This window comes from Psammomys obesus, unplaced genomic scaffold (assembly GCF_907164565.1).
Source record: "Psammomys obesus unplaced genomic scaffold, mPsaObe1.curated_primary_1811, whole genome shotgun sequence".
Classification (NCBI taxonomy): Eukaryota; Metazoa; Chordata; class Mammalia; order Rodentia; family Muridae; genus Psammomys; species Psammomys obesus.
The window spans coordinates 3,998,854-4,022,777 of NW_026585609.1; the positions used below are offsets into that span (position 1 = coordinate 3,998,854).

Below are 23,924 nucleotides of genomic sequence, written 5' to 3' on the forward strand. Positions count from 1 at the left end.
AGTCCGTGTCTGTGTCCAGCCCGTGCGATGGTGGATCAGGTAGTTTCCCACTGTGTGTCTCAGTTTCCTGTCAATAGCGATAATAGTACATGCCACTTCAGAGGGTTTGTGATTATCAGCCATACTGACACATGCAAAGAATTCACAGCAACGTTTGGCACATCTGTGGATTCAACACAAATTTGTTGTTGTTATTTTTGTAAATGGCTCTTACATGTTAATACCACACAGCTGATTCAGAGAGGAGAAAATAATTGCTCAGTGAATAAAGGCAAATGTTCTGGAGTGTGAAGAGACAGCTCATTTGGCAAAGTGCTTGCAGGGACCTCAGCTTGATGCCAAGAGCCGATGTTAAAACGAGCTGGGTGTGGTGAGTGCTTGTAATCCCAGCCTTAGGGAGGTGGGGATAGGTGGATCCCTTGAGTTGCCTGGCTTGGCAGCTCTGAGCGCTTGAACTCCAGGCCTGTTGAAAACCTGTTTTCCCTACACACACACACACACACACACACACACACACACGTAGGCAGAGAGAGAGACAAACAGGCAGGTGTGTATGTCTGAAGAAATCTTTTTGAGCCATTTAATTTTGGTGGTAAAACCTGTATGGGCTTTTCTTTATCCGTGAGAAATTACGTCACAAAAAGGGATGCACACGAGGACTAGGCAGTGTGCCCTCTGTCATATCCCTTGGTCATTTGCGTTTGTTTGAAAGTCTTCACCGTCAGGACCAGGCATTACCTATTTATGGGTACCTATCTCTGCTCTGGGGAGTTTGCGTCTTTTGGCCACTTTGTGCTAGGTTCTTTGTGCTCTGATCAGAACTGGATGGGCATGGCACTGGTGCAGATTCCCTTCCAAGAAAAACACTGGGTGTTTCAGGAAGTGGGTGAGTGAGTCAGAGGACGGCACTTTTCCTCTTAGTCAGCCGTGGACTTGCTGGAAATAGCTTGACTTTCACCCAGAGTTCTGCTCTTCAAATCGGATGTTTGGTCAGAATTGACCTAGCACCACACTGACGGCTGGGCTCTGTTAGTGTCCACACTCTGGCCACACTGAGTGGCTCAGCCACTGTGGCCCAGTGAGCACCTTTTAATTAAAGTTAAGTTGATTAAACTTATTAATAATTAATTAATTAAATTTATAAATGAAATAAAAATTTAATTTAATTAAAAATCTCAATTAAGTTCTACACTCTTAAATTAGTGTTTCCTCTGTGACACTTTTGCTTCCAGCAGGAGTGACATGAATCAGCTAGCATTGTAAATTGGGGGAGGGCAGGAATTGGTAGTCACACTGACTTTGGTCTCACACACACACACATCCTGTGAGTCTTAACACAAACCTTCTTCTCTCAAATTTCCTGACAGCACAGGGATTATCTTTCAGAACGCTGTCCTAGGCTGCCACACTCTAGAGTTGCACAGAAGAAAAGATAGCTCCTCAGAGCGGTCCCTCACAGTAACATTTAAAAATGCTAAGTTCATGCTGTATGGTCACTGAATGTTAAAAGCGAGGACACGGCTGCCCCCATGGTTGAGGAGAAGATTTTATTGTAGATATTAATAGCAGTTCCTGCTCTTCCAGAGGGCTTGAGTTTGATCCTCAGCAGCCACCCTGGGCGGCTCACAACTGCCTGGAACTCCAGCTCTGGAGGATCCAAAGCCCTCTGGAACTTGCTGTGTAGAGCAGGCTGATCCTGAGCTCAGAGAGATCCACCCGTCTCTGCCTCCCAAGTGCTGGGATTAAAGGTGTACACCATGCCTGGCTCCGGTCTCCCAGCTCTATCCCAGGAAACAGCAGAAACACTGATTTTCTGAGAGTAAATTCCTGTGATTTGAGTCCTCCTAAGGTTTGCAAGGCCAGCCAGATAGGCTTGGGGCGTGGTAGCTACCGATGTGCTCGTCTTTTGCATTTACATTAGTAGACTGATAATTTCTCTCTTTTCACATTATAAATCTCAGGTACTTGGTCTTGGGTTAGCTGGAGGCATTGAATTTTCTCTCTGATGTCGTCACTTGCAGGATTTCTCCTGTTTCCTCCAGGGCGGGGATCATCGTGGCTCCTGGCAGCCCTGGGCTTCCCTGAGGTTTAAACAGTTGTTTTTGAGATTAAGCACCAGTCCTGTAAACAGTGCCCTTTATATCTTATAAAATTCAAATGCCTGTTGTCTAGAAAAATTTCCACTTTATCATCTTGGAATGTAGTGGATTGGCTTAGCCCTTGGCAGAGTTGGGAGTTCTCAAGCTAAGGACTTTGAGCGTGGTACTGTGTGATTCTCAAGCCTGCTTAGGAGAGAAGGTTTCCACAAAAGAAAAGACAGAATCCCCAGTGGCCACATGCTCCATGTTAGAGGCAAGCTTGGTGGAGACCCTCCAAAGACCACGTCTGTCTGTTGATGGCACTCCCCTTGCTCCAGAGATAAGATATCCTCTCCTCCATGTTTTTACCCTGCTCCCTAGCTGCAGGTGCTGTACAGCGGTAAACTCACAGGTTGCTAGGCTGATGTGTGGCTCTTGCTGGGTTTAATGAAGTGCATTTGGAGGCTGCACGCACCCTTACAGAGGGTCTCCCACTGGGTCAGTACTAACTGGAGGATGAGAGTATAAGGGACACATCCAGGAGCCTAGAACGGGGCATCATGGATACCAGGGCTTCCCCATTCCCCATTCTAACTCAGTGCAAAGCGGCATCACACTGATGTCTGAGATGGCCCTGTGAACCACCAGTAGTGGCACCCAGTGCGTTCTGGGTCCTGCTGGGATGACGCTTGTCACCAGGCGGTGAGGAGAACTGGAGAGGGGAGAGGGTGTGATTGCGGGAGTATGTTAGTTACTCGTGAGCTGCTGTGGCCATGATATCCCGCTGAAACCACTTAAGGTTTTCTTTGTCTCAGGATTCAAAGCGGTTCTGTCCACACAGGGAAGGGATGCAGGAGCAGTTCAGTGTGGGCCTCTGTGGCAGAGACTGTTCATATCGAGGAAGCAGACTGGAAGCCTAGACCCGGGACAGACAGCGCTTTCAAGTGGACACCCCTCGGTACCTATTCCTGCCTGCGAGGCCTCCTATCGTGTTCCACAGCATGTGTACATGTGCAGGTGCGTGTGGGAGCACACGCGCACGTGTGTGCACACAAATACATACACACACACATACACGTAAACACACACACACTCACCACCACCACCATCATCTTGGGAAGTATTCCAAACATGAGCCTGCAAAGGACATTTCAGTTTCAAGCCGCAATAATGAGTTTATTTTTTTTCTGCTCCATGTGGAGGAAAGAAGGAAGCTCGATAATAAAAGAGCAATCACAACAGAGAGGCGGGAAGAGGGACATCCCTGTATGCAATGCAGAACAGAGTCAGCAGTGCTGATGTGTTCTTGGTTGGCCTTGTTAGCTAGACTTTCATGTATTCTCTTTATATCTCAACTAAACATTTTCCAATAGGCATATATACATATGAATACACACAGAAACACATACAGGTCTTACATTCTGTCTCAGAAAATTTGAAATTAGCATCTTCACTTGGTTAAGTAATTTGGTCATGTAATTCGTGGAAATAATTCTCAAAAAGGCTTTTGTTGTTGTTGTTGTTAACTGTAGATCGACGCTGTTTCTCCTCATTTAACTAGTCCTGTAAAAGTTTTAAATGAGTATATTGTTCAGAATCATTCATGTATCCCCATGCTTTGTCAAGTACACCACTGCAAAGCTGGGGGTGAAAACCAAGACTAGGTCAGGGTGGCACTGTGTCCTCGCAGAGCTCTTGCTCCTGTGACACTCCAGGGTGCACATTCCTCCCCCTGTACCCCGTCTGCCTGTACCCCACCCTCTTTGCAGTGGTCCTCAGTGCCCCTTCCCTCTGTGGCAGAAGCTCATGCAATCCAGAGCTCTGCTTTACTGATTATGAGTAGAGCTAGGTCCTCAGACCCTTTCCAGGCACTCGGCGGGATTATATGTGTAATAAATGCTTCACAAAAGGAAATGGATCCTTATTCTTTTTCATTGTTAAGTGAGCATGTTATTTTTGGGGTAAAAAAAAAAAATAACTCCTGTTATATTCCTCTATGTGGCAGAGTGTTTGAGTTTATTCCATTTATGGTATTTATTGGTAACTCTGGCGTGGGCTTGTCACTAAATGCCAAATTTACCTGCTAAGTGTGGATAGTGGTGTTTCTACTTGAAGGAGTTGCCATGGCAGTGGCAGGTGATGATGCAAGTGAAGGATCCTGACTGATGCTCGGTGTGGCTCTTCCTCTTCCTTCTCTGCGGTCACTCTTGTTAGGAATACTCGTAAAGCTTAGTCCCCATAGTGCACTGATTTTATAAACTCATTTGGCTGACACGGGGACAGCTTTCATGCTGAAGTACTGTACCTTTCATTTAGCAGAGAACTGGAATTAATTTAGAGGGGCTTTTATTTAGAAAAGTTGAAGCTAACTTATTATTCTTTCAAAAGTGATTTCCTACATTTTAAATTATTTCATTTTTAGCTGTGTGTGTGTGTTGTATGCAACACATGTGTATAGGTACCTACAGAGGTGAGAAGAGGCCATTGGATCCCCTGGAGCTGAGTTACAGATGGTTATGAGCTGGGAATCAACCCTAGGTCCCCTGCAAGAGCAGCCAGTGCTCTTAACTGGAAAGCCATCTCTCCAGACCTTACTCCTCCTTTATTTTTTTCTCATTTTAACAAAAATGTGTATTTTCTCCAAGTTTTTTTTTTTTTTTTTTTTTTTTTTTTTTATCTTTGGGTCTACAGCCTTTTTCTCTTAGTAGCTTAGAGAAGGGAATTATGGGCACGGAAAGAAAGAAGGACGTGCCAGCAATGTGTCCCTGGCCCTGGAGATGCTTCCCACATTTTCTCTTCCTGCTGACCCAACATAGCCTGCTTAGCCCAACAAGTCCACCTCTACCTCTGGACAAAACCCATACAGTATGACTCAGGAGCTTTTCACTCCCACTGATGCAAACACCTTTTATTTTGCACCCTCTAAAGAACTACAGCGTGTTGTGGTTTTGCTCAGTTAATTCCAGGTGCTCGTGTTCAGGAATGTAATTCCTGGCAAATATTTCTTGAGGGCTTATGAATTGACACTGGCTGCAGAGTGGACATGCTGCCATGGAAAACAGGCCCATTTCTGCCCGAAGGGAACAGGACCTTGATTGTCTCTGGTTTCCTGATTCACCAGACCCAGGCGCTGAAAGTTGATGTACTCAAAGTTAGTATTTCACATCTGACACTAGCTTTTTTGTATGATTTTTCATCTCTGTTTGCCTTCATTTTGTTGTTTACCTCCAGGCAAACACTTGAAATCAAACAAATAACAGTGTTCTTGGTCTTAATATTACATACATTTCCTTGTCAGCAGAGTTTCATTTCTGTATACCAGCTGAGAAACATCAAAAACATAACAAATACATACACTCTTTATCCCAAAGATTTGCAACTTATCCTGAATTTGAAATGGGAAAATTCTGAAATAACATTATAAAAATCACATTCTCAGATTCATTCATTTTTTTAAAGATCGTAGCCTGCATTTATATTATTCTTATCAATGATAACTATTATATATATTTTTTTTCTTCTGAGAAAACAAGACTGCTTGTACACTCTGTGTTAGTTCATGTGTTTTATGCTGCTCTCCTGCTAGATTTTAAGTGTCATAAAGTTAGGAACTGTATTAGTGAACGTTTCATAACTGTGACATAGTACTTAGGATAATCAACTTAGAAGGAAGAATGGTTGTCCCTGTTGGCACACAGTTTCAGTCATGGTAAGCACTGTCTTGTTCTGGGCCTGCGGTGCTTGCATTGGTTAGGTTTTGCATTGCTATAACAAAAGCAGCTTACGGTTGGAATGATTTGTTTTGGCTCAAAGTTTGAAGGTGTGGTCCTTCACTATGAGGAAGGTGCAGAAGTGGGAGGGTGAGGCAGCCCACTGAAGCAGCAAAGACACTAAGGCAGGTGCTCAGCTTGCTTTCTCCTTTTCATTCCATTAGGAACCACAGCCCATGGGAACAGCGCCACCTGGATTCAGGGGGGGGGGCCATTGAGCCTCCGTTAAGCCTCTCTAGAAGAGCCCTCACAGATGTTGTGAGAGGCACGTCTCCTAGGTGATTCTAAATCAAGATCGCCCACCAATGTGGTGTAGTCCGTGGTGGTTGCAAGCATGTGGCAGGACATGACTATCCCTGTGCCAACTGGAAGCACAAGGAGAGAACAGATCCCACATGTTAAAAAAATTCAAGGTCATGACCCTGATGGCCAGTGTCCTTCTCTCATATCCCTCCTAATGATGTCTATACACACAGTCTTTAGGGAACACTCACCTAAACCACAGCAGGAGCCATGTCTGTTTTGTCTCCCCGGGAATAAATGTATAGAAATGCCCTAGCTTTCATTGTAGTCATTAGTCATAACAGCAATTTATGTTTAACTTTAAACTAACTTAGTCAAACCTAAAATCCAGCTCCCCGAGGAGCAGTGCTGATGTAGTTAGCACATCAGTTACGAGCCTGTCATTGTAGCTCACACCTGGAGTCACGGCACTTGGGAGGGAGGCCGAGGGAGGAGAATGGCTGAGAGTTCAACACCAGCCTAGTGAGTTCCAGACTAGTCTGAGCTACAGAGTGAGACCCTGCCTTCTTAAACGGCGGCCCCCTCCCCCACCACTCAGCAACAGCAGAGGCTGGAGAGACCGCCCAGCACTTGTTGCTCTTGCAGAGCAGCAGAGTTCATTCAGTTCCCAGCAACATCCAGTCTCATAACTTCCTGTAACACCAGCTCCAGGGAATTCAATGCCTTTGGGGGTTGCTGAAGGCACTGAACCCCCGTGGTTCATGTACATCCATGCAGATAAACATTCACATGTGTAAAATAATAATAAATCTTTGAAAAAGAACAACAGAACACTCCCCCACCCCAAACTCATCTACCAAGAAAGCTGTATTGGGCAGTGTTTGCCTAGAGCTCAGAAGGGCACATCCGACAAATGAATGAGTTAGGACTTGGAGTGACTGCTGCCGATCAATGCTGTGTGAATCTTGTTTGAGCACTGATTTACAAGGGTCATTTTGACCTTAACTTTTTTTTTTGTGGCATTGCTTGAGCCAGTGACATAGTAGTACTGGGTTTGTCATTCACAAGAAGAAAATACTGGTATTTAATGGTACTTAGAAACATGACTCGGGGTAGAGTCTCACATCTTCTTCCCCTTGTGGGATCGCTATTCACATCATGGGTAGGTTATTTTTAACTTTAAAAAAAATTTTTAATTATTTTTATTTTTATTAATTACAGTTTTATTCACTTTGTATCCCCCCCCCCCCCCGGACCTCCCTCTCTCCTCCCCTTTCAATCCCACCCTCCCTTTTCCCCACCTGTGTCCCTCTCCCAGTCCACTAATAAGGGAGGTCCTCCTCCCCTTCCTTCTGACCCTAGTCTATGAGGTCTCATCAGGAGTGGCTGCATTGTCCTCTTCTGTGGCCTGGTAAGGCTGCTCCCTCCTCAGGGGGAGGTGATTAAAGAACAGGCCAATCAGTTCATGTCATAGACAGTCCCTGTCCCCATTACTATGGAGGCCACTTGGATACTGAACTGCAATAGGTTACCTCTGTGCAGGGGTTCTAGGCCATCTCCATGAGTGGTTCTTGGCTGGAGTATCAGTTTCAGAAAAGACCCCTGTGCTCAGACTTTTAGGATCTGTTGCTGTCCTTGTGGAGCTCCTGTCCTTTCCAGGTCTTACTATCTCCCACTTCTGAGTGAGGTATCCCAGAAGCAGAAAGACACACAGGGTATATACTCACTCATAAGTGGATACTAGACATATAATATAGGATAAACATACTAAAATCTGTACCCCTAAGGAAGCTAATCAGGAAGGAGGACTCTGGCTAAGATGCTCAATCCCCATTCAGAAAGGCAAAGAGGATGGACATCAGAGAAGGGAGAAAACAGGGAACAGGACAGGAGCCTACAACAGAGGGCCTCTGAAAGGCTCTATCCTGCTGGGTATCGAGACAGATGTTGAGACTCATAGCCAAACTTTGGGCAGAGTACAGGGAATCTTATTTTTAACTTTTACAAACCCCAGATTCTTCATTAAAATGGGAATAGGAGACTTTTTATGGCCTCTTTAAGTTGGTAAGAATTAGGTAAAAATAACACTATTTAAATGCTTGGCACAGTGGCCGGCTGGGGTAACGAAGTGGCGAGCTGGGCCTATGTTAACTTCAGATCATGTGTGTGGACGTTTTCTGCGGTCATAGTAACTTAACAGTTTGGGGAGAGGTCTACCTTCCCACAATAAAAGCCATATTTGCTACTGTTTATTAATAAATAAGAGATGTTCACTGCTTAAAAGGCTTTATTCTCTTTTTTTTTCTTTATTTTATTCGTGTGTGTTGTGTGTATGTGAATTTTGTGTTTGTGTGTATACTGCATGTATGGGCGTCTTCACCTGTAGCCAGAGTTACAGGTGAGTATGACTCCCATCCCCCGATATGGCTGCTAGGAACAGAACTCTGCTCTTCTGCAAAAGTAGTCAGCACTCTTACCCACAGAACCATCTCTCTAGCTCCGTAGACAGTTTCATGCATACACGTCAACATACGTGTGTGTGCGTGCGTACATACACGTACATACACGTATTATATTATCTGTGCCCTCTATGACTTTATCATATCCCCCTTCCTTTCCCTCAGAACCTCTTCTTCCCAGTTAGTTCTGCCGTGTCAACACCATTAGAGAAAATGACACTCTTTCCTTCAGCAACTGTTAACCGCCATGAACTCCTCTGGAAGGGGCCGGGGTCTCGTGGGCAGCTCCTGTATCCACCATGGGACGTTGGAGGGCCTAACCTCCTGCAGGTGCTGTAGCTGTTGTGTGTCGTGGCTACAGCGGCCATGCCACATCTGCATGGCAGCATTTCGTGAGACTTGTCTCCATCCTTTAGCGCTTATGTTCCTTTGGTCCTGTCTTTCCTGCCTTGAGACAGGGTGGGTGGAGGCGTGATGTATCCCAGTGAGGCTGAGTGCTCATCAGTGACTCATTCCAGCACTTCGACCACTTATGAGTCTCAGCGTCACCCATCACCTTTTGCAAAAGGTGCCTCTCAGTCCTAGGCTAAGAATTGCATCAGGATGACCTCACTCAGGATGATCTTTTTTAGTTCCATCCATTGCCTGCAGATTTCATGATTTCCTTGTTTTTAAGCTGAGAAGTATTACATTTTAACAGGAGCTACATAGGGAGACCAACAAAACTACAAAACCTGAGCCCAGGTGGTCCTGCAGAGACTGATGAGCAAACCAAGGATCATGCATGACCCCCTGGTCAGATATTGCAGATTGGCAGCTCAGTCTCCTTGTGGGTTCCCGAGTAAGGGGAGCAGGGGCTGCCTCTGTCATGAATTCTGTTGCCTGCTCTTTGATCACCTGCTCCTGGCAATGTGGCCTTACCGGGCCACAGAGGAAGAGGATCTAGGCAGTCCTGATGAGACTTGATAAGCTAGGGCAGACGGCAGAGGAGGAGAACTCCCCCTTTCAGTGGACTAGGGGGAGGGGATAGAGGAGAAGAGGTAGGGATGGTGGGACTGGAAGGATTTGAGAGAGGGGGCTTCAATCGAGATACAAAGTGAATAAACTATAAAAAGAAAAAAATATTTTAAAAAAGAGTTGCATTAGCCTGTGGCCATGCACATACACATTTAGAAGGCACTTTTGATAGCAGGATCAATAAATATTAACTTAATGGCCTTAATTAGTTTTTTCATCAATTGTTATGACTGTATAAAAGCAAATGCCCAAGAGATCTTCATGTGACTTTCATTGGCAATGTGAATTTAAGGTGATTGCACAGATATCTCTGTGTTTGTTTCAGGTTAACTCACAAAGAATGTGTTCCAAGTTTTTTTCACTCACATGGGCTTTTCCTAAGCAAGCAAGCAAACAAGCCACCAACAGAGCTAATAATCAGATATGCAAATTAGCAGTTTGCTACCCAGGGTGAATTTCAGCCTTCATTAAGGTGCCTGCCTCTGGGACATGTTTAAAGCTGTGACTTACTCTCTAGAACAGTAACATGTGCTGAAGCTTCTTCACAAATAATCAGCCCAGTTTAACTGAGCTATTGCCTCAGCGGAGCACTTAGCTATCTCCAGGATCTGAAAGCACTGTCTGTTGACATAATAACAGAAGGCAGTTCAACATACACTAACCAATCAGCTGTTTCTGACGAATGTAAGTGCCCCTCTTTTTTGTGTGTGTGTTCCTTCCACTCTGGTTGCTATGGTACCTTTATTTTAGTATAAACTTGGACTCCTATTTCATAGTTCACCTGGATTTCTCAAGTTCATGGTAAAGGTGACTTTTCTCCTGAACTTTCTGTGAACTAATAATTAATGTTTAGACTACCAAAAACTGCTAGAGAAAATGGCAGACCAGGGCCATAAAAATGCAGAAACCCCAGAGCCAGGGGGATCTGAGAAACCTGTAGGTTGTTATAATGAATCTGGATAGCCTAAAATATATTTGTATGATAAAGAAAAGAAGCAACCCAGAAGGTTGAATAAAGATACTAGAACATTAAAAGGAAAAGAGAAATGTAAGGATGGTAGACACTTACCCCACGAGCCTTTATGATGTACAATGGGAATGTTTAGAAAAAAATGCAGTGAGGAGATAAATAACATAAAGCATTGTGTTTCACGTTGCAATTAAAGGGGAGGTTACTAGTGATACATATCAAAACCAAGAGTGGAAAAAGAGATAACGTTAAAAAAGGGCAGAACATGATAGGGGTGTTTTTAGACTATGAATGAAATCCCCATTGGAATGCAGGCAGTTTAATTTTTTGGATGTTTCTAATTGTATCAGACATAATTTCTTTTTAATTTAGTGGAATGCAGTTTTGATCTGACCGTTATTTGTGGTCTATGGTACTCATTCTCACTTCCCCTCCAGCCTCACCAATGGTGACTTTCTATAGCAGAAGTCAATCTTCAAGGACTACAGTGGAGGTGAGCCAGGCCACCCCTTTGCTCCTCCCTGTACTCCATGGCTGATTCAGCTTCACAGCCTTCAGACCGATTGCTCAGCCCTTCCCAGCTTCATGGTGTTGCCCTGCATTCCTTCTGCTTTGGGTACCACCAACTGTTCTTGGATGTCTCTCCCTCACTGTGCATTATAAAGTCTTTATCTTGCCTTCCTTTGGTTCAGTTGTTTTTGGAAGCTGTTTTGCTTTCAAGACTCAATTCTTACTTAGGTCTCTTTGAATTTCATACTCTGCGCTCTCCTTGTATTATCTTTAGTCTTAAAATAAAATGTGTGTGTGTGTTTATGTCGTGTGTGTGCACGCTCACAGGAAGCAGAAAAGGCTATCAGATCTCCTGAAGCTGGAGTTAGGGACAGTTGATAGAAGCCACAAGCCTGGAGTTGGGTCACCTGGGACAATAGCGAGTGCACTTAAAATATCATTTTTATTACTCTTAAATACGTCTGTGTGTTGGGGAGGGAGGGTATGTGTGTGTGATTGCAGTTGCCCATAAAGTCAGAGGTGTTGGAGAACTACCGCCCTTCCCCAAGCTGGAGTAACAGTTTTGAGCCACCTGATGTTTGTGCTGGGTACGAAACACCGGTGCTCTGGAAGAGCAGGAAACTCAACTACTGAGCCATCTCTCTGGCCTGCAGCAAACACTCCTAACTGCTGAGCCATTTCTCTAGCCCGTAAACTCCTTTTCCTTAACCCCTCCCACACACATTCCTTCATAAGATAAGAACGTTTTAGAGGAGCCTGTTGGCAGTTCTTGGCCTTCAATGAATTGAGGAAACTGTCTCAGATTTGACCTGTCTTCTTAGTAGGAAGAGACCTCGCTCCTTCCCCCAGCCAAAGTTAAAGTGACTTCTTTTTTCTTTTTCCTTTGTTTTATCTTTACCATACCAGCATAGCTTGCTCTTGCTTCCTCCTTCCTTCGTTTTTTTTTTTCTTTTCCCTTTTAACTACCAGTGTCCTAACCATGAACCCTCACCTGGTTTCTTTTAAGAAATGCTTTGAGCATTAGTTTCTGTATTTGTGTGTGCATGGAGGGAACACGTGTGCTGTGTGTGTGGGGGGTGTGTATGTGCACACGTATGTGTGTGTGCTCATGCGCATGTGTGTGCTATCCTGACAACTTTTGGTTATCTATCAGTTTTCTCCTTCCACTGTGAGGTCCAGAGAACAAAAGGAGGTTGACAGGCTTGTGGGTCAAGTATGTTTACCTGCTGACACATCATTACTGTCCCCACATTGATTTCTAACCTCATATTGTGACACCTTGTTTATTGAAGATAAGGGAAAAAAAATCACATTTTGAAAGAGTGTACTTTTGTGTTTGTGAATCAAGGCACAGAATCATTTGGAAAAGGAGCCATCGATGTGATTTCAAAAGTTTCACGTGTTCTGGCACCTGACTGCATGGATGTAGAACTTGCTAGACGTGCTGTATTTGGCACACCATGGTGTCTGCAGTTGTGCTCACAGAGTGAGTGCTGTCTGGGAGCCACAATGTCAGCAGCTGCAACCGTGAAGCCATGAGCTTCTGAGAAGGGGCAGACTGTAGCCGATGCCACCTGTTTTGAGCAGGGAGGCAGGCAGGGAAGAGGACCCTGAGCCACGGAGAATTCTCTTCTCGTGGTTTTCTCTTCTCAAATCCATGCTTTACCTACCACAGAACTACACTTTCTACCTGGACACAGCATCTTCTTGTAGATAGAGGAGAAGTAATTTTGGGCAATGTACACGTGTACATTAGGATAAAAAATGGAATTTCATTGCTTTGTCAAAAGAAGTTTGTGGCCTAGTAATAGAGTTTTAAATTGAAATCATCTTAGGGGAATATGCTTAGGGTTTAGGAAAATAGAAAGTATTCAGAACACCAGCAGCCTGAAGGTGACAGGAGCCTCGTTGGAGGTTGTGGTCTTTTATAAGAATGTGTTGTGTAATCCAGGTAATATGGCTCATGCCTGCCCTCTCAGCAATTGAAGGATTTCTGCAACAGGCTCATCATGAGTTCAGGGTTAGCCTGGCTACATACTGAGTGTCAGGCCAGTGTGGGATGGAGAAGGAGAAAATGTTGCTTTCCTTGTGAAACATTGATTATAACAAGGAGCTGAATGGAAAATACAGATGAATTACCTGAAGTACTGTGTTCACGTGTCCCTCGCTCTAAGGCGTGGCTCTCAACCTGTGGGTCACAACCCATTTGGGGGTCGAATTATCAGATACCCTGTGTATCAGATATCTACATTACAGTTCACAACAGTAGCAAACTTACAGTTATGAAAGAACTACAAAATGATTTTATGGTTGGGGTCACCTCAACATGAGGAACTGTATTAAAGGGTCACAGCATCAGGAAGGTTGAGAGCCACAGCTAAGGTCACTTTGAAGAGACAGTCATGCAGAAAGAGAATGATAAATAGCAAAGGTCTCATCTCATGTCCAGTTCGTGTGCCTCTAACAGTGCCTGTGATGGCCTCTGACGCGCTCTCTTAGAACCCACTCACACGTCAGAATGGGGTCAGACTTGGTCTGGTTGGTGAACTTCTTAGAGCCTATTTCCCTGCTGTCCCACATCCCCTGTGTCCGTCAGACCCGGCTAGCTCTTAGTTTGCCTCTGTCGAGGGAAATGTTGGGCTGTACAAGTGTAGTCGATATCACTACCAGGGAGGAAGTGTCATCTAACAGTAATAATGTGCCCTGAGAGGTCCCTGGTGACATTTGGTGTGCATTGCTCCCTATTGAGCAGGTTGATAGAGGAGTCTCTGCAGCAGACATCACAGCTGGCCAGTGAGTGCTTTCCCTCGGGGCTGGTGACAGAGGACAGAGATTGAAAAAATAAAAAAATCTCTGGGGGGAAGAGTTGTGGTGAGTGGGGTGATTTTGTTCCTCTGCTTCTCAGTCCTAAGGCCGCTCCCCAAAACGTGTACGGTTGGAAAATGAAGTGGAGCAGAGTCTCTGCCTCATCTTCTCCCAGGAGAAGACGCCCACTGTGGCCTCCTGCCTCCCTGGGAATCGGAACAGAGGAACCTTTCATTTCTGGGAGAGCTGAACTTCTTGGATGAGGCCTCCTTCTTAAAATTCTGGCCCTCCAGTAGTGGTGCTCCTCAAGGCCTTTTGTTCAGGGTTTGGTCTTGCCCATGCCCTGGTTCTCCTCACTGCTTTTTGGACATTGGTATTCTGTACCTAGTGCAGAACAAAAGTATAGCTCCGTTCCTTTCTGAATCCCTTGAAGTAGGTCTTTCATTAGGTTTCCAGCCAGTGAATTCAAGTCCCTTTTAAAATGTATTTTCATTATTTCAGCTTAATTTATAAAGGCACAGACTGAAGAAAGATATCTCCCATGGAAGAATTCTGAATGACTGGTGAGGTCATCCCCTCTTTGAATGATGGAGTGTCTCCGTGGAGCAAGAGCATAACGTTCTGTCGTTTCGATTGACGGAGTGGCTCCTTAACAATGGCAACCCAGATGCCACCCAAGTCAGTGACCATGAGAAGGCATGAGTCAGGCTGTCACAGGCACTGCTGGTGTGCTGAGATGAGGCTAACGTGCCGTCTCTCTCTTCCTCCTGTGTTTGAGGGAAGCCCTACAGAATGCCAGAATACAGTATTTCTCCTAAAAGAGTGAGGTCATTGCTACGGTTTGGCATGTTCGCCAGCACTCTCCATGTTCGTGTTGCCATTTGGATAGGCGTTTCGCCAGCATAGTCCTGATGAAGTCAAACTGTGTCCGCGTGAACCCCAGTCTTGTGACTGCTATCCCCAAAAGAAGGGGAAAACTTGGCAGGGAAAGCCTTCACACCTTTCAGAGGAAGCTTGAGCGAAGGAGTTTATGTTGTCTTAAGGTGGCTTGTAATAAGCTGTTTCTGGCAGACCCAAGAGTCTAATAGAGCCTCCAAAAGCTAGGGGGATAGAGAGATACTTGTGTATAGGAGCTAAGGGACATGGAAGGACTGAGCAGAACACAGCACTGTGGAGCGGATCCCGGAATGGGCACAGATATGGGTTCAGTCTCAGAATGAGGTTTCAGCTTCAGTGAACAATTGACGCTGGTTCACTGGTGTTTTCCAAGCAGCATACTAATGTAGCGTTAGCAATGAGGCCATGGTGTGTAACAGAACTCTGGGGACTAGTATCTTTTCTAACGCTCCTGTAGAGCGAAAATCATTTTAACTAGTTAAGGCTCATTTTGTGATCACAGCTTATCTGCAGGTTAAGTAGACCTTAATTAAAGTTGGTTTTCGTTTTATGCTGAGAAACAAACCTAGGGCCTCATGTGGGCTAAGCAAGTATTCTACCGCTGAGTTGCAGTCCCAACACCTTAAATGATTGTATTTGTTTGAAGACAGAGGATTGCTATGTTGTATAGTCTGTCCTTGAACTTTCTCCATAACTCAGGCAGACCTGGAGCTCTCAGTCTGCCTGTTACCATTCCACAGTTCAGCTTTTAAGTTTCAAGTAAAACTATTGGTAGACAATGCCATAAAGTTTTGGTAGAAATTGGTGCGGTATAGGTAGGGAATGCCGTTAATTCCAGTACTCGGGATGTAGAAACAGGTGGATCTCTGTGATCTACGTAGTGAGATCCAGGCCAGCAGATATAGTGAGACCCTTTCTTGAAGCCTATACAACCCTCCCCCACAAAAACCCAAAGTTTTCATAGACATTGATTCATGTCATCTAGTTAAAACCATAAACACTGATGATAAACCCAGTTTATCATAAAATGTATAAAGCTCAGTTATATCTTCGACTGAGATACATATATCTAATCACATTGAGATCAAGGTGTAGCTACTTCAAGATCCTCTGTCAAATCCAAAGAACTTCAGTAAACAGAGAAGTCTGTGGCATTTAGAGAGAAGGCATCGTGTGGTTGCTCGCTGAGCGAGAGTTACTAGCTCCATGTAACAAGACCGGGTAGGTGAGATTTTTTTCAGAGTCATGAGGGAATTTTCACTTATTGCTTGAAAATCGACATTAGCAAGAGTGAAGGAATTGTGAAATCACAGTTGTTTCTACTTAGGATTCTAAAAACTTTCTGCTATGAATTTAACTTGTTGGTTTAGTCTGACTGTGACCCCACTCATCTCTCCTTTAAGTGGTTTTTCATTGATGGGAAATTGTGCGTCTTTGGCATCATTCTTTTCACTTGTCGCTCTTCTCTTTGCAATCACCAAAGGATGTTGCTTTGCTTAGAAAACAAGAAAAGTTCTGATAACTATGACGTGAGAAAAGTGTTACATGAGGAGGTTGCAGCGCCTACTTAAATCAGACACGGGGCAGCTCTCGTGATGGGTTTCCAGTACGGTCCAGTTGAAGGAAATTAACTGTGTTTGTGAGTTTATAAAGTGATAAAAATAAAAACACCCACTTTATTAGTAAGAGCTGCTCTCTCTTTTGACTTCTATCCTGGTGCTACCTAGGCATGAAACTGAGCATATCTTTAAAAGCCTGTAGGCAGGACAGCACGCTGTTTCCTGGGAGGAGTGTTCTGTGGTGGCTGGGTTTAGACATCTGCAGCCCCCGTGTGGAATAGCACATGACTGCAGTGACAAGTGAAACTTCAGTGGCCCAGTGGGACGACTTTCTATATTTGAAATTCAATTTAGCAAACTGACATTTTCTATTCCCTTTTCTAATGTTCTCCGAATGTGACAGATCACTCTTTTAAGACAGAGCACAAACCGTGCATTTATCAGGCTCCGAGGAAGAACCAAACACGGGAGAGGGGATGCCCAGCTACCACTGTTCATCAAAACCAGCTGCTGTGGTTTTGAAATGCAAACCAGATCAAAATCAGCACAAGGCCTCAGGCTTTAATTTATATTCAGAATGAACCAGCCTGCTGTGAAAGACCATTTCTTCTTCCTTGCTCTCTCTCTCTTTTTCTTTTTTTTTTTAAGAAAACTTTTGAAGAAACTTGTGTCTGCCTCACTTGATGTTTCCACCATCCCCATGAGCTAGGAAATGAAGAATCCTCTCTGTTTGTGGCAGAGCTGAGACAGGCTTAATTGACTTGCCTGAGCCAAACAGGCAAGTGTGTGGGGGGGGTCTGTGTTAGGATTCCAGTCTTCAGTGGCGAATGCCCGAATCCTAGCCCCTTCACTGTAGTATTGAAGGGCTATTCCCCATCTGGAATGCAACAACCAAGTGTTCTAGTTGGTACCCCAGTGTCTTCTGAGAGCAAATTGACAGATACTGAGGAGTTTTGTAAGCTGCTGAATCACTGATAGCAGGCTGTGGAGAGGAAGGGGAATCTCCCTACCTTGAAAATGAGTAAGCACGTTCCTGATTGGTTTACTACTCTGCCAAGGATTGTATCTGAGTCAAAACCAAAGAACAACTGAAATGGAAACAGCCACTTGATATTGGTATAATTTAAAAGAGCCATACTCACCCACTGGGGTTTTGAATATCTGTGTGTATACATGGGTGCTCAAGTATGTTTATGTGTCTGTGTGGGCATGCACATTTGTGCATGTGGCGAGGTCAGCCTCATGTACCTTGTTTTTCTGAGCTAGTCTTTTCCATTTTACCTGGTACTAGGAAGCCACAGGGACCCAGTTATTTCACTTTTCCAGCACTGGGATTATAGACTTTGCCCCTTGTCTTGCTGTTTCACATGGGTTCACTTGGGTCTCTGTTCTTGCTGTTCAGGAACTGCCTGGCTTTAGCTACCTCTGTGTCCCGCAGTATAGAGGCGAGTGTTTCTTTGTTCTGTAGGGGAGTGGCATCCACCCTGCTCGTTAGTTCTTAGGTGAACTCTTTGTTTGGGTCTTGAAACCAAATTAATGTAAGAGCTGAAGAATAAGAGAAAAGACCTAAGTTTTTAAAATGAAGATACCCAGTGGTCTCACAAGAGTGGAGTCTGAAGACATGACCCAAGTGTGATGCTTCTGTAGCTGTTAGACAGAAGCAAACCTGCGACTTTGTGTAGGAACAGTTGGGAAGGTGTCTGGGTCTGGCCGGTAGGTTACGGCGGTTTTACTGAGAGACGTAGGTGAGGGGGTAGCAGCAGCTAGTGGGAGGTAGACACTCCTTCGCGTTGCTCATTCAGCTCACTGGAATGCCAGTTGTCAGCCTCTGGTGGTCAAGGTGCCCCCCAGCTTCCTATGTTAAGGACGCCCGTTCCACAAGTGAGGGCCACCGTGCTTTGTTGCATGTAGGAAATGCAATCACATGGTTCCCTCCTTATCTCAGGAATTCCTCAGAGGAATTCAGCTTGTGAATCAGTGTGGCCATTGCTGTCTTTGAGATGACACCTCTCTAACCCCCTCAGGTGCCTTATCTTGACCCTTGTCGTCAGGCTTGGGCAAATAGGAAAGCAGCGTTGAGAAGCTGGAATTGACTTCAGTGTTTGGGGACCTATCCATTCTAACCATTGCTTACGAGCAAAGTCAAGCACTGGCCTTTCCTAAAAGTGTGTGGCTTTTCTTTTCCTCCCATAAAACTCCACTAGATTTTGGGTGAAGCCCATCGAACTGGGACTTAATTACTTATGCCAGTCTGTGGATATTAATGTTGTCCCTTTAAGGCCATACGATTTTTCGAAAGAGGAACCCAGGCTTCTCTGTCTCCTTCCTCGCTTTGTACAACTGTTTAACAGAAACCTATTGGATGCTGAGTGCCCTCCGAGTGTTTGAACAACAGCGGTCTCAAACAAAAGTCCAGGCCCTTTGAGAACCAATAGTCTGGTGAAGTCAGGAATTAACTAACAAATGAAAAGACACAGCTGTTGTACAGACTTTGAAGGTTTGTTTGTAGTGTGGGGAGTATCTGATAATGTGGTTCTATTTATTCAGGAGGGTCAATAAGAGCTCCCCAAGGACACTGTGATTGATTGAACTCAGATGAAAGAATGAGGAAGAATTAGCTGGAAATTACTGGGTCTTGAATATGATTTCTTTAATGTCCTTTTGATCTGAATCGTTTCCTTCTTATATATTCCCATGCTAACCCTGAACTTTTTTTCTTCACAATAGCAATTGCATTTTATAATTCTAAATTTATTCAGTAAGGGTTTGTTTTTATCCCCAGACTGTGGCTGTGTGGCTGAGACCAGGGCTAATTTGTTCACCACAGAAGTCCTGGTATCTATCTCAGTATCTGTCACCGACTCAGAGTTCAATAGCTACCTCTGTCTCCCACCTGGTAAAGTGAGGAAGGGCGAGGACCCTCCCTGAAGGTTGACTGGAAATAGAAGTATAATTGAAAGGACACTGAAAACAAAGACAGAATTCAGGTTTTGCCTGTGACAGAGAAGCCAGGGAGGACTATGGATGCAGGAGCAAGTAGGTCCTGGGTAGCACAGCCACGTTTTCACCTTTCCTGAAAAGAGAGGTCTTTGTCTTGCTTAAAGTGAATTTTGAAGAAGGTTATTATTATTATTTGCATGTGGTATGTGCATGTCTTTGCACAGGCGTGCATGTAACAACATTCTGTGGCGGTCAGAGGTCAGCTTTCTGGAGTAGCCCTCTCTTTTCACCATGGATTCCAGGGATAGACCTCAGGTCCATCAGGTGTTTACAACTGTTTTTACCTACTGAACCTTCTCTCCCACTCGTGTCAGGGAAATCTGTCCCATTTATTAAAAAAAAAAAAAAAAAAACATTTTAAATGGCTTCTGAAGTTTAATACGAGGTTTTTGATTCTGACAGTTATTTTCTCCTGGGAAGTATAAGGAATGTGTGAGTAAATACAGTCTTTAAAAAAGCTGAACCAAGTGTGTAAGAAAAACAAATAAGGTATTGTTAAATGTGCAGTGAAGGAAGGGAAGGAAAAAAAGAATGAAAGCTAGATTCATGTTAAAAGGCAGACAGGCAATTGACAAGGCTGTTGAATGGTTACATTTAAATGAATCGGATGTCATTTTGGTGCTAGGGACCAAAAACCCGTAAAGGTTAAGCACGAGCTTTTCATGGTTATGTAAAGATAACTAGGGTCTGGTTTTCCTCCAGGTGCTTTTCCGTGTTTTATATGCCTGCCATTAAATTGAGTCTACGTTACTTTTATAATGAGGTAATAGGCTGACGTCTTACGGAATTGACAGGTAGTCCAGGCAGAGTATAGAATTACACTATTCACTTAGATGACTTAGGGTTCTACTGTAGGCTTTTAATCTCACTAAATCAGCTTAGAGTTTTTATATTAGTCGTAAAAACCAGCTGGGTCTTCTCTTACTTGTTCGTGTAGTCCTCTGAGCCTGAGTACCTGAAGGTAGAGACCTTGGTGTTTGCCCCTCTCATGTCACCCCAGCAGTAAAACTGCTATGCCTTGATTTGTTTATTGCCTTTGACCTATGTGCCTCTCTATTTTTAGAACGGAGGCGTGAGAGCCGGGATGAATGGTCACATGTCTAACCACCCTGGTGGCTATGGAATCTACCCTTCTCAAATGAAGTAAGTTGCAATTCAGGGCAGGGGCTTCATGTGCTTGTGTTTGAGAGGTTCTTACTCCGAAACACAGTTCTTAGCCTGGAACTTTGTGTGTAGTCTGGTCTAACCTTGATCTTACAATCCTTCCTACCCAAGAGATACTATTACCATCATGCAGTCCCGTGCCTAGCTAGTTTAAAACACATTTTCAATGAACACGTTAGTTAGGTTTCTTTATTCAGCCATTCCTGATTCATTCAGAAGTAGTCTCCTTTTCATTACAAACTCACATTATTATTAACAGCTATATTTTTAAAAGGCTAAGAAAACACTAGCCCAAGGGGTACTGTCATGTACTTGGGAGGTACTATAGGCTGGGATTTTATATCCTTATTGCCTTTTGTCATCAGATATGTATCATACTTTAGAGCTTTAGATGTCTCCTGACCATTCTGTTGTTATTTGCAAAACAGAGCTGTGTTCATCATCATTTAGCCCGCACTATATAGATGCTTGTGAGAGTATACAACAACACAGAACAAAAACCAGACAGAGCCATCCCCAAGCCTCCTGGCATCGATTGAAACCAAAGACCTGGATTGAGTGGCTGTTATCTTCTGCGGCATGTGCAGTATGACTTTCTCATATCTGGCATGTGTTCATTAGGTCAGGTAATATGTACTGTATGTAGCGAAACACATTTCATCAGTGAACAGGATATAAGAGGTTTCCATCTACTTTCCTTCTCCAGTTGTTCCTCTGTCCTGACTATGCCACTTGAGGTGACTGCTCCTTCATTCTGGATTCTTTCTGGAGTTCCACAATTCCTTCTTCCAGGCTTGATTCTCCACCTGCCTGTCTTTCTATTGTCTTGGATTCTCCTTGAATGTCAATGGGGAAGTAAAATCTTGGGTGTCCTGATTGGGGAAAAAAAAAAAAAAAAAAAAACTAGTCACTTGATCTTGAATATCATGTGTGTGTTTTACTCAGCTGTCAGTCTGTTGTAATTCTTTGTTCGCTTGTTTTATTGAAAGCACCTGTCCCGTCCTCTTATCCTCTCCATTCTTCTAGGTTTTGAAGCTTAATAAATATTTACTGGTTAAATTGAAATAAATCAGTATTTATTTCATATAGCACATGAAATATAAAGCATTTCAAACTTAACAGTAATGTTTTATTTTGGTTAACTGTGCAGTACTTGTGAAAAAAGTGTTTATCATAGCTGACATCACTGGGGAACTGTAACAGTGTTCACCGAGTGTGAGCAAAGGTTTGTATTCTCATAAGGCAGTGTCAAGCATTGTTGAATTCTCTGTTGTAGTCCTGACTTGGCCTTGAGAATTGGCTGAGACTGGCACCACTGTCCTCAGTGGCATCACCTGATTTATATTTCTGTTTATCCATGTCTCGCCTGAGCAGGAACTTGCTCCTATTGGCTCTTCAGTTAGTATAAACTCAGAACGTTTTTAAGGAAACAGTTGGTGCTTATGGTACATCAACATTTTAAACTCTGAATTTTCATTACTCACCATGGACTTTAACCCAAGACAATGAACATTTTTTTTGTTTATTATTATTACAGTGGTTACGGATCTTCACCACCCTATTCCCAGATGGACAGAGAACATAGTTCAAAAACAAGCGCAAAGGCCCTTTATGGTATGTATGCCTAATTGGTAGGCTCCTTCTGTGTCTACCTGCTTACAGATTTGTACTTTCAAGGGCATTGTTCAAGCTCATAACCTGATGAGGCATTTGAAATGACAGAACTAGCTAGATAATGGCTACTTTATAAAACCGAAGCTATGAACTCTCTCTTGTTTCTTACAACCTGGAACCAGGGATGGAATGTGCTGAATGCTTTAAGAAGTCTAGTGCTTGGTGTGGATTCCTCAGTGGGGTTTGCCAGGCCCACAGATGGTACACCTGTTTTCTTATAGCTGATGAATTTTGGTGGTACTATTTCAATATGACCGGTTATCCTGATAAAATTTCTTTCTGGATTACGAACTAGTCAGGTGTTCTCTCTAATCTTTCTGGAACTTCCTTCTGTAATTTGACTTACATGTTTTTAATTTTAGTTTCGAGACAGAGTTTCATATATCTTAGGTGGCTTTGACTCACCATGTGGCCAAGGATAATCCTGAAGTATTGGTCCTCTTGCCTCCACCTCTTGGGTCCTAATATTTGCTGTTTATGCCACCATGTCCGGTTTACGCAGTGCTCAGGACTGAAGCCTGGGCCTTGTGCGTGCTAGGGGAACACTCTATCAACGGAGCTACCCCCCCCCCAGCCCTGTTCACTACTAATTTTTTTTTTACAGCTTAAATATACTACAAGCTACCTAAAAGAAATTGACGATGAGTCTTGAGGCATTTACGTAGGCTTTCGAAGGTTATTGTTTATAGAGGATTTTATGGCCTTTTATTATTTTGTAACAACAAATAATCAAGATAGAAACACGATTAACAGTGAAGACAGTGGCCAGAATTCTCTTGTTCAAGTACAATTCTACCGCTGAATGACCTTGAAAAAATGGCTTCACCTGCTTGCACCTCATTTTGCTCATATTTATGTGGTTGCTATCTGACAACACTGTAATGAGAACTAAAGGATACAGAGTAAACGGTTTCCAAAGTAGTGTAGGAGAAGAAAGCACTGTAAATATTTTCAATTATTATGCTTATTATTATTGTTACTGTGTGTTATGGGGCAAATGGCATTTTCTAAGTTTAAAAATTTTTTACATATTATACATTGTCTACATTTATGAGTTTGGCAGCAAGACTTACCAATCCTGAAATTTTGTGATTTGTTTTGAATCATATTCTTTGTGAGTTGACTTTATAGCCAAATCATACATTCATAAAATGGATTTAATACCATATATAAATGTGTTTCTCAATGGCTATGTCACTAATGCTGCTTTCACTGTTCTTTATATCACGTTGAGACATTCTTTTTTAAAAATTAAGTTTGTTCATTGATGGTTTCATACATGTATATAACGTATTCTGATTACTCCCCCAACACTCCTTATCTCCCTGCCATCCCTATCAACATCCCCCATAGTCCTACAGTGTTCTTTTTTCCAGATTCATACCTTTGGTTGTTTAGTGACCCACTGAGTTTAACCAGGGCCATTCATGTGACCCTTGAGTTGGAACTATCCACTGGAGCCTGGCGGGGTCACCAGTGGGTATGCAATGAAAGGAAATGACTCCATGTCTCCCAAATTTATCAGTAGCTAACAGTTTGTCAGTGAGAGCTGAGTTCACCTGAGTCCCTCCTCCGCCCCCGTCTGATTGTTAACAGGCCCATTCTTGTGCAGACTCAGTACAGATGTTAGCAGCTGCTGTGAGTTTGTGATTGCAATGGCTGTGTCTTTCACAGAAGATGGCATTTTACAATCCTTATCCTGATTGTCTAGCGCTTATGTTCTTTCCTTTCCCCCTTCCATGAGATTCCCTGAGCCTTAGAGGGTGTGGTGTAAACAT

General features: G+C 43.6%; 1 protein-coding gene across 4 annotated transcripts in view; it reads left to right on the plus strand.

The window, feature by feature from the left end:
* Eps8 (epidermal growth factor receptor pathway substrate 8) overlaps window positions 1-23,924 on the plus strand; it is a 115,270-nt gene that overhangs the window by 33,101 nt on the left and 58,245 nt on the right. For 3 of the 4 annotated variants that reach the window (XM_055610468.1, XM_055610487.1, XM_055610496.1), the window contains exons 2-3: window positions 20,372-20,451; window positions 22,010-22,086. In XM_055610468.1, the coding sequence (XP_055466443.1) occupies window positions 20,393-20,451; window positions 22,010-22,086 (136 nt within the window). In that variant the 5' untranslated portion in view covers window positions 20,372-20,392. Of the gene's footprint in view, window positions 1-2,919; window positions 3,096-20,371; window positions 20,452-22,009; window positions 22,087-23,924 lie in introns of all 4 variants that reach the window. The other variant, XM_055610477.1, reaches the window with a different exon arrangement.